This window comes from Hypomesus nipponensis, chromosome 4 (genome assembly GCF_054491055.1).
Source record: "Hypomesus nipponensis isolate SF chromosome 4, ASM5449105v1, whole genome shotgun sequence".
Taxonomy (NCBI): domain Eukaryota; kingdom Metazoa; phylum Chordata; class Actinopteri; order Osmeriformes; family Osmeridae; genus Hypomesus; species Hypomesus nipponensis.
In genome coordinates, this window is record NC_140364.1 from 6,490,317 (window position 1) to 6,501,733 (window position 11,417).

General features: G+C 42.3%; 1 protein-coding gene across 1 annotated transcript; it reads left to right on the forward strand.

Moving 5' to 3' along the window:
- Window positions 1-860: 860 nt before the first annotated feature.
- Window positions 861-2,753, forward strand: tpbg1b (trophoblast glycoprotein 1b). The gene is made up of 2 exons (XM_084695671.1): window positions 861-1,448; window positions 1,560-2,753. Exons 1-2 carry the CDS (start codon window positions 1,189-1,191, stop codon window positions 2,407-2,409), a joined length of 1,110 nt encoding a protein of 369 aa, XP_084551797.1. The 5' UTR covers window positions 861-1,188; the 3' UTR covers window positions 2,410-2,753.
- The last annotated feature ends 8,664 nt before the right edge of the window (window positions 2,754-11,417 follow it).

The following is an 11,417-nucleotide window of genomic DNA, read 5'->3' on the forward strand; positions in this document are numbered from 1 at the left end:
AAAACATTCTTTGTTTAGTTTTTTATGCACTACAAGGTTGTGTATTATTGCCATTTATGCTGCATACATTTGTCAAGTATGAAGCAAAAGTAGACTAAGAAAAAGACGCTTCAAAAATGGCAGGTGGTAGAATTAGGTTTGGTCACTGAAGTCGGTCTATTTCAGCTTTGACACTTAGCTGTCAAACAGCCAGACTCTTTCAATTTTAATGTCCTTTATCCTGCAAATGATAGGACACTCGAGGAGGGGAGAGATCAGAGACAGAACCATGCGCTCTGAGATGCCTACTCAGCTGCTTGCTATAATAGGCCTACCACCTACAGGGAGGATGGGTTCGACGGTCAGGGTCTATCTGACACCATTGCATCCGCTTGTGCTTCAATCTGCTAAGTACGCAGCTTTTGATCTGAGTGGGTGTTGGAAAAGGAGGAAGATGCTGTGATCTAGAACACCCGGAATCCGGTTCAGGAACGTCTGACACCTTGGCCAAATTAAACATGGAATGAAAAGTAAGAAAGTAAAAAATAAAAAACAGAAAAAGGTCTCCTATTAAAGTAGACTACCCTAACGAGATTGTTTCACTCAAAAATAAAGAATAGCCTTTCTCGAACGTTCTACTTTGCAACTCAATTCTTTATTTCAAGGAGATTAACACAGTCAACATTCCTCTGTATAGTACTTGATGGAGCGTATTGAAAGGTAGGAAAATCCGGAGGAGGTGAGTAAAAAGCTCCACCCCGCAGATTGCACGACGCGATGGTGCTTATTTCATTGTTCGAGAGAAGCGACGCCCCTCGCAGAACGGCTAGGATCAAACGCTAAGATCAGCAATACCCCTTTTTCTTATGGAAATTAAACCCTGCCTCTCAGCCACACGTGGGCTTCAGAAATGCAAAGAAGTTGAACATTCAAGCAGGACACACTACAGACAGGGACAAGATGTTGAGGACAAGCTGACCAGCGCAAGTTACTTCGCATTTCGTAGGTCGCCTGTATGCATGTATGTAGCCAGCGCAATGACGGATTCAATGGGACGATAGTCGAATTATTTTTTGTTGTAAAAAGTAGGCAATTGGAATTCAAGTTTTTATTAGTCGAGAGTTGTACACACTACAAACATATTAAGCCGAGTCATTCATTTTCATACTTGTGTATATTTACAATACTTTCATTGCGCTATTTTCCAAAATGACGAATTTGGCCCTCCGAATAGTTTTCTGCGCGTTGGTCTGTGCATTCTTTGCGCGCGCATCTTGCCCTCCGCGTTGCGAATGCTCTGAAGCCGCACATACTGTCAAGTGCGTCTCGAAAGACTTGCGGAGTATTCCATCTGGAATTCCTGGATACACCAGAAATTTGTTTATCACAGGAAATCAAATCAGCCGTATCGGACCGGAATCTTTCAAAGGACTGGACAATATTACAACTCTGTCTCTGAGCAATAACAGGTATGGAAAAATATGTTGTTATCCCACTAATGGATATATGTATAGTACAGAGATGTTAACAATGTGAAGCACCAGAGCATGTCAGTATCAAACCCTTGTCTGTCCCTTCAGAATTTCCACGGTGGAGTCCCAGACCTTCTCAGGTCTTCGCAGCCTACGCTCCCTGGACATGAGCAGTAACCAACTAGCCGTGATTCACCCCGAGGCTTTCACGGTGCACAGTCACATCCTGCGAGAGCTCAACCTCAGCCGGGCCCTCTACAACCACTCTTCTGTGATGGACCTAGCGCCCGCACTGCGCTGGAGCACATTGGGAAGCCTACAGGGCTTGGATCTGTCGGGCAATGGCCTCATCTACCTACCGTCTCACATCTTCTCCCACTTGCATGGCCTCCAGCGGCTCCAACTGGGAAACAACTCCCTGGTGGCCATTTACAATGGCACCTTCTCAGGGGTAGAGCAGCTGGAGGAACTGGACCTAAGCCTCAACGCCCTCAAGACCCTCAGAGCGGAAGGTCTGCAGGAGCTGGACAAGCTGTCCAGAGCCAGGGTCCTTCTGGGGGAGAACCCCTTCACCTGCACCTGTGGCATTGAGATGTTGGCCAGCTGGCTCAACAACTCTCAGGGACACATAGGGGATGTTGATGGACTGGTGTGTGCCTTTCCAGCCAACTTGAGGAACACATCCCTGTTGACCCTGGGCAAGCTGAGTTTGTGGTGCTACCAGGGGGGTGAAGGGGCAGATCTTGCCCTCCAGACCTCCTATGTCTTCCTGGGGATAGTCCTGGGCTTTGTGGGCTTGGTCTTCCTCTTTGTACTTTACCTCAACCGCAAGGGCATCAAGAAACGCGTCAATGACATGCGGGAGGCCTGCACAGAGGTGTGGGAGGGGTATCACTACCGCTATGAGATCGACTCTGACCCCAGACTATCACAGGTCTCCACAGCCGCTGATGTCTGACAGAACTATTCACCCTTTCATAAAGATCTGACTTTTTTTCAAAGCATTCATTACTAGACGAGGTCTGTCCAAAACTGTACATATACTGTCTGTAAATATTGACATACATTCGTGTTCTTCACGTTCTTAGCTTTGTCTATTAAAGCATGCACTGCCTGTCTTTCCTGTACGACCTCTCAACCTACTCTCTGTGAATACACAATGCTTTCGAGAACTTGCAACTCCCCTTAGCCAAATGTACATGACATAAAAAGAGAAACTGAAATTACCCTCAGCATTGATAGGACTCCTAAAGCTGGGCTGCCTCATCCAACCAATGGAATAAATATATCATTTTAATATCACACATTGTCAAATCCTTCTTCAATTGAACTATGTTAGTACAAAAATAAATCCATGCTTTCATTACATTCACGAAGCAAAGATCATCAGCTAATGAAATGCAGGTACTATGACGCCAACCCCTGTGAATTTTGAGCACAATATCCCATTCACTGTTGAGCCATTTAAAGCAGGACAAGCCCTTTGGTCTTCTGTCCTTTTGCCCCAGGGTGCCTGCAAAGAATCTGAGGAGATTAGCCCCTGCAGCATTCCAAAGGGAGGAGAACTCCTCCAGGAGTCTTCCAAACATGTAAGCTCTGGATGGGAAAGGGACAATTCAGTGCACAACCAGGAACGGAAATCTTTTGCCCCCTTTTTCATGAAACTTTGCTTTGTTTTAACTCCTCTACTTTTATTGTCAAGATGATGAGAACCAGTCGTGGGCCGGGGCTGCTGAAAGCAATCCCTCCTCCTTGAAGACAACAGCCGCTCTGGGGGCTCTTTGAAGGAGAGCCTGGTGCTCCAGCTTTTTCTGTTTAGGGGACTTTGGAATGATAAGATACAGATGATTCTGAAATGCCAAAACCAAGGTTTACTTCAGTGGTATACTCATGCGAGCAGAGGAGGTAATGTGAGTCAAAATAATTTGGCACACATTCATTTGGAAAGCAAGCGTTTTAGACCCTATAGAAACTGTAACTGAACATAATGTGAGGAGTGTTTTGAACAGCCTTTGAATTGTATGTTTCAGATCAAAAGTTTCCTTGCTCCCATTGCAAAATTCATAATGTAAGTCAAATGAATTAACAATGCGTGTCTATATGTGCAAAGTAATCCGTCAAATAAAGTATGTGTCATGGTTTCCTTTGGTCGTGCTGGGAAAAATACATTATATCAACTTTCTAAAATGGAAAGGTGCTACTGTGTATGTATCAGATAGCAGTGCCCTGCTTCATTATCCCTGTGACAAAAGCTGACTCATCCCTCTGTGGCCATTATGATGTAGAGTGTCAAAAAGACGGACCAAATAACCAGCACCACTACAAATGGCATTGTTACACCCAGGGAGAGCCCTGGGGGAGAGAGAGGAGAAAAAAAGGACCTGGTTTTTGCCCTTTTTTCTATTAGAGCATCTTATTCAGAGGCCTGTTCTCTTGTCACAAATATTAATGCAATTTCTCTGTTAGTAATCCAAGTATGTTTTACATAAGTTAGAAAATAAGTCAGTTGATCTGCATGCTGCAAATGACTAAATAAAGATTTTCAAATGTGTTACGCAAAAGTCTGTCCACTTCTTAACTTCACTTCTTGGCAATGGTGAGTCAACTCCCAAGGGGAACAGTCAATGGTAGATATATGGCAAGGGCATTATTAGGGTTCCTCCGTAAGGAGGAAACCTATTGTTTTCGCTAGATTTATTATTATTATTATTAGGGTTCCTTCGGTAGGAGGGAACCTATTATTAGGGTTCCTCCGTCTGAAGTCTGATTTTCAAAGTGATAGCATTTCCACCCCATTGCTCCAATTCTTCTGAAACTTGGTGTACATGCCTTATTTCTCATGGCGAACAAAAAAACCTCAAGGACCCATAAGGTCCGCCTGATCTATTTCCCTGTACAGTGATAGTTTGGGAAAACATTCAGAATACCTCTTCTGTTGAACCAAAGGTCTAATTAACTTGATATTTTATACAGATATGTATCATTGACGTATTTAAAAATGTTACTTAAGATAGCCGTCAGAAATGGTGACCATGTTTCGAAGTTGTATTACCTTTGAGAAGCAGTTTAGCTGGGAACACACATTCTTAATTTAAAAAAAAAATCTTTTTTTTTTTGTGGGTCACACATTCTGACGGCCGTCATAAATGGTGACCTCAGTGGTAATGGCTCTATGATGACTCAAAATCAGAAAAAATGGCTCCAGATTAGTGTGAATTGATGAAATAACTACCCCAAACCATGTTTTGAAGTTGTTTTTTTGTGGGTCACACATTCTGACGGCCGTCAGAAATGGTGACCTCTGTGGTAATGGCTCTATGATGACTCTAAATCAGACAAAATGGCTCCAGATTAGTGTTAATTGATGAAATAGCTACCCCAAACCATCTTTCGAAGTTTTAATACTTTTGACAAGCAGTTACGGTCTGACGGCCGTCAGAAATGGTGACCTCTTTGGTAATGGCTCCAGATTAGTGTGAATTGGTGAAATTGATGCCCCCAATGAGGAAATTGAAAAGAGTTTTAATTTGTCATTGACACAATGTAACAAGAGCTTTAAACTTGGCTTGGGCTTATTGGTGTCAAATACTGCATATGGCCCAACAAACAAACAAATAAATAAACAGGTCACTATTGGTGTTTTTTACCTTCTTTAGTGGTTACATAAATCTGGATGCAATGTTTTTTTTCTTCTGAAAAACCACATTGTCATGTTTGAAGAGGATGCACAAGATTGGCTCAGCAGGGTGGGAAGAGGAGAGAGCCTAATAAACTGAAGCTGTCACTCACCATTACCCCCTTTGCATCAAAGGAGTAGAAAGCATGTTATAAACAGACAAATCAACCTAATTACGTCTGTTTGTGTGATTGTCTGATGTAAATCTGATGCAAGACATTGTTAATTTGCATTCTAGGATAAGGCTATTAGCTCATGTCTCCAGTCCCACATTGGCAATTTTGGTTCTCAAATTAAACATCCAAAACATTTGATTTCTTCTTAATTTGCTTTTTTCAAATGCCAATAAGCCAGGCTGGTTGTTTATTGGCTTAAGTGATACAAAAGTTTATGAGACCACTGTGCTTCTTTTGAAGAGGCAAGTTTCTCAAACTGTCATACTTTCATATTTTATTCTGTCACTAATCTTTGTTGCTTGTGGCCTGGCTATGAAATGTAAGCAAAATATTTTATTTTCTTCCCCGGGTTGCATTTGAAAAAGTTCCTCTGAAGCAATTAGTCCTTTATGAGTCTTGCCTCTTTGGGAACATCTTGGCACTATTACATGGATTTGAAGGCCATGATAGAGAATATGGCTTAAAAGTGAATCCCACATCTGTGAGAAATTGAACATGCTAAAAGAAAGACCACAACAGTCAGCGGCATGACGACAAAAGACAAAGTGGCATCCACTGTGCCTCAGGCTTGGTATGGCATACAGACATCTACTCTGTCTCCCATTGTTCTCTATATTTTTCTGATTCTTTCTCATGCACACACACTCTTTGCCTTTCTCTTTTTCTTTTACATTCCAAAGTGGTTTCCTTCATGACACACTTGACAGACCTGAATCCTGCTGGGGTTTAACAATTTCCGACCATTCACCTTTAGTCATTGACCAAGGCACACCGACGTGTATTTGTTCTGCCTCCTCTGTATCTGTCCTGCATGTCAAACCAGTCCAGCCATAGATATCCACAAAGCAACCCCTTAAGGGCTTGTGGAAGGCTACTGCTCATTGTTCTGTGGCTCAGTTGATCAATGGTACCTAATTGTGTTCCAAAGGTGAAAGAGAAGAGGAGTTGGTGCAGCTGGACAGATACCCATTAAAGCCAACAAGCATGCCATTTATCAAATTCACAGGACTGGTAATATCTACACACACGCACACACTTTCCAAGACAGGGTTGCATGTTTGCTTTTACCTAAATAATCTCTTCATAATTAGGATAAATGGTGAAATGTATTTGTCACCATTTCAATTCAGTTTTCATTTTGTGAAGTTAATCATGCGTTCAGAAATAATCATAAACAAGTAATTCAGAGACAAAGACAATCCTTCCTGTAGCTTAAAGTACTGTATGTCTGCCGATCACAACACAGTGCTTGGGTTAGAGAGTGTTCTTGGGAAATGAAAAACAAATGGATACAGCAAAATAAAACTTGCGTCTCATTTAACAGTGTCTCATGTGTAAAACTCACAACCACAACAATGTTAGTTTCCTCTGAAGTTCTTACAAAACACTCTCATTGATCTCACAATTCAACTGCATGCACCACCAGGTCTGGGTTGCCAAAAACTCTAAATACCATCCTCCATGCATCAGGGCAGCCGATGCATTGCAGGGACCAGCTTGTGGCCTTGTTGTGGGTGCAGCCTTTACCCAGCTGGCTGGATGATAGTCCCTCTGTCCAATGTGGCTTGTAAGAAGTGCTGTTGCTGCGGTTGTTTAGTGGAGGAAGAAGTTTACAATTAGACAGTCATTTTTTCCCTCTGTGTCCCAAATCACCACAGCCAGATTTCCTTCTCTCTCCATGTCTCTTCCAATTACCACTGAGCTTGTGTGATTCACTGTTTCAATTTATAGCAGGCCTTTCGACTCTGTCCCATGTACCAGGGCGTCTGATGTCATTTTGTACACGCTCTTCATTGTGCTGAACTAGTGTACAAAGACAACCTAAAGGATATAAGGCTTTAGTAGAATTCTCAAGAGAGGACCATATATAGCAAATATGGATTGGGAAAAGCTGAGAAGCAAGAAGCCACAATATAGGATTCATAGAAGAAGGTCCTGTCATCGGATGGCTTTTAGGGTAGTGTATCCTGACTGTCTCCCTGGCTCATCAGTTATGGTCTTGTTGTGCTTTGAAAAGATGCTTTGAACTCTTCTTCCACTTCGTCATCCAGTGCATATATGGATGCCCTGGGTGCTCAATTGAACAGAGCACAGCCCCAATCCAACAGTTCTTTACTGTATCAAGTAAATCAAGTCAATCTACCTCCAAATGATTTACCTCTTGCATTTAATGACGGATTTCCAATTACAGTTGTAATGCACTTTACAGGGTGACGCACACACGCCATGCGCTCATGATTGTACACTCAACACCTAAGTCTTTTTTTAATGCAATGTTCCATGCCTTTTTAAGGAGCTCTGTCAAGGCAAGGCTAGTCGCATGGAGGAACACGCATAGCTGTGCCTGTCTACCAATGATGGATTCGTGGGGTGTGTAAACGCCACGGCGTTCGGTGTGCTTCTCCATACGCAGCTCAACCTTTTTTGCCCTCCCAGGAGGACGTGTCTTAAGCTCATTATTGCTCAGGTTGTTATTACCTTCATTATTTCAAACGGTCGACCAGATGCCCAAGCGGGAGGGGGCCCAGCGTGCCCAACAGGGATCTGGAGCTCCTGATTGGTCAGGACGAAAAGAACTTTCTGAGGGTCAAAGGGCAGATTCATCCGGAGAGGAGACACCATCTGCCTGATTATGATTGTTTCTGCCTCTTTTGGACTATCGAAACGACACTGCAAAGCAAATGATAATCAATACAGGCACCTTCGACAGTAGCTCAGTGTCTTGTAGAAAAGGTAGATTAATCACTGGGTCTCACAAGTAGCATGCTTGGTGCTTTAACACAGAATTGTAAAGAAATTCGTCCTGCATTGCTCTACATATAAAATAGATGACAATGCTACATGTTTGCATGGCCATCCATCACATCCCATTTGTTATCTTGTTCCCTGTGGATCAGGACATATCTGGAGGGAGGGGGGGGGGGGGTAAGAGGGGGGGGTGGTGTGTACAAGAAACACCTCACCTCAGTAGTGTTGTCATTGGCCAGGTTTCCCAGATTCGTTAAGAAGCTCTTAACACTAAAAGCTTCTTAAGAACGTTCGAAAAGCGTTCTAGAACGCTCTTAGAACATTCTTAAGAAGCTCTTAGCGTTAAGAGCTTTATTAACGAATCTAGGATACCAGGCCATTGTCAATTTCCACTCCTGAAATAATTTACCCATTCATTTATTTGCAATGACAGTCAAAGATATGTTGAGGTGTGCAATTATTGTTAAACTAGCTTAGTACTCAACACACATGTGCTTATTTTTAGAAATTGTGGAAGCGGACTGAATATTAACAGAGGAGTCCCCATCCTTAATTCACAGATCTCATTTGCAGTCTGACGTGTGTGAAACATATCTTCTTTAGTGCAAGGATTTTTGAGAAACCTGATGCTATTCAAATGGCTTGTGCCATCAAGATTGGTTTATGCTGATGACAAAGGAAGACTTGTTGTCTTGTTCTTTCACTCTTTTGTGTGACTGTGTCTGTTCGGCATAATGGAAGGAATTCAGAGAAAAGGAAACAGCCCCTAAAAAAAATCCCTCCACCATTTCCTCTGGCAGGAAATGGTATCTTTGATCTAGGCCACCACACTTGGACGGCCAGAGCATGGGAGGTGTTGCTTTTCCCTGCACTGTAACAGAAGGATTGTGGTGTCACTCTGGCTCCTGAGCCTGTGTAAATGTCAAATGTGTCAACTACAATGTACAACCTTAAACATTTAGGACATTGATTGTTTTTTTTTCACTCCGGGGTTGAGCTGTGCAGCACCCCAGACAAGATAATATGATAGTCAAAGTAGGACAAGGTTACTGGACTCCTTCTCGCCCAGGACACGTTGCTATGACCTAACAGATGGGCTCCTTTCACACACACCTCCAACTCTCCAGATGGATGATGGAAATGATCCCTATCGATCAAGGACAGATTGAGATTTCCGCTGGAAACTGGCAGGGTTTGTTTACCATTCAGACTGTTTTACTGTGTGTGTCTCCTACACCATCAGTGGGCAGGATAGGATAGCACATGGTCGCTGTATGAAATTCAGATTGATCATGCATGCACACTCTAGCAGTAAGGGATACTGATTACTTAAAATATAAATCAAAGCCAAACTCTGACTGGTTATTGTAATCATGTGTAATAAACAAATGCATATTGTACATCCCTTGTGTGTGTCGATGGGACCCACTTTCACCATTCACAAAAATGACACAATTATTTTTTCAACTTGTTAGTCTTTGGCATTTGCAATTTTCTGTGAAGAATGCATTTTTATTGAGTGCACGCCGTGTACCCCCCGACACATTTATATTATTTATGTGGTGTTCGGGTCGACTGGGCCCAGAGGTAATAAAAGTATGTGTGTATGTAAAAAAATGTATAATTATTGTATTTTTTATTAAGGTTTGCATTGTGCCTTCCTGTCTTTTCCCCTCAACTGTTTCAACATATCACCAAGAATCTATCTGTCTCCCTGCCTGTTTGAATGGCTCCTGCTTCCATTGCACTCTTTACTGTTAGGTGTTGTGTGTGCAACTACATGATGGCTTGCAAAAACCTGCATAGTATTATTATAATACACTAATTCGATGCAACAACAAAAAAGGAGACAACATTTTTTTCTTCTACATTCTACCCCAGCCAGGTGCAAATTGGGGGACAGTTTACATAAATTGTTCTGGCTATTTTGCTTATAGCTCACAGTAATGTTGTCGCTCCATCGACCAGAGGACACTGATTGGGTTACCAAATTTGAACACAACACAACGGGTATCTATTTTTTTCACAGAAGGTAAAGCACATGCTAAGGAACAAGGACAACATGGAAGGTTTGTGGTGCAACTGCATTCGAGAGAATGCCTGAAGAGTCAACATGATAGCAAAGACTTTGATAAGGTGTGTGTCATGTCTAGGGCAGACTGCAGCACTGAAGCATGCAACGCAGGTCGCATCCCCATCAGGGGGTTGCAGGGGAGCATCATTAATAAATATAACAAGGGCATCCAGACCAACAAGCTCGGTCTCAGGGTCAGGCTGGCAGAGCTTGGAAGTCCCAGTGAGGCAAGAAGCAGAAATGTAACACATACATTTCATCTGTAATGAAAACACTGAAAAGACATGATTCGGGTATGGAGGAAAATACATGAAAAGGCCTCCCATAACTGTTCTACTGAGTATAAACCCAGTATAAAAATATATACATAGCCAGATATTAGTGCATACATGTCTTCCAAAAGTGGTGCTTTTATTCCACATAGTAAGTAAAACCAAACCAAAACAATTAAATCAAATTAATAATTAAAAACTTTGGTAAACTAATAACTTACTTTAGATGTTGTTGTGACTGGATTAGATGGCCAAGACCGTTCTAAACTACAATTATTTAAGCACCAGACACACAGCTGTAACCAGCACTGGCTCTGCATTGTTAACCAGCCAAACCCCAACTCAGTATGGAATATTCTAAACCAACCATTGTCCATCTCTGGGCAGTGAGACCAAGCATCATAAAACTGAAATAACCTGTTACACATGAGAGTGGTAATTCATCTCTTGCCTGCAGCCGCCCCAACTCCTCAAGCCACTCAGTGACAACCACAAACTCAGAGTGTATGCCCAGAGCTCCAATTATAGTAGATAAGGGCCTACAATGTGAGGAAATTAGATTAGCTGAGGTAAGTAGTCACTGGCATCAAACGTTTTCCATTATATACATGGGGTTACAGTGGATTCCCTTAAAATTACGAGTTATTGGATAGGCTGACATCCCTATCCCATGCATTTCTGATATTGTAACTGGTTTCATATGTACACATGCTGAGGGCGCCATCTATTGTCAAAATGCTGCTTAGCCTCTGCTACAAATGGTGGGAATATTGTAAATGATTTACAATGATCAATTGATGTTGACGACTTTCAAACTGGTTTTTCGGGAGGTGCATTCGTGTACAGCAACAAAAGGGCTTTCGTAAGACCTTTTCAACGCCTGTGCGTTTTCCATATTATAATATATTTTCTTGTAAGCCTACACTAAATTCGGAATCAAGAGCGTGTGTATGACGTCATCAAGCACCTGTGGGCTGAGCTTGTACCTTGACGCGCAGGTAACTTAGGGGAAATTTGAGG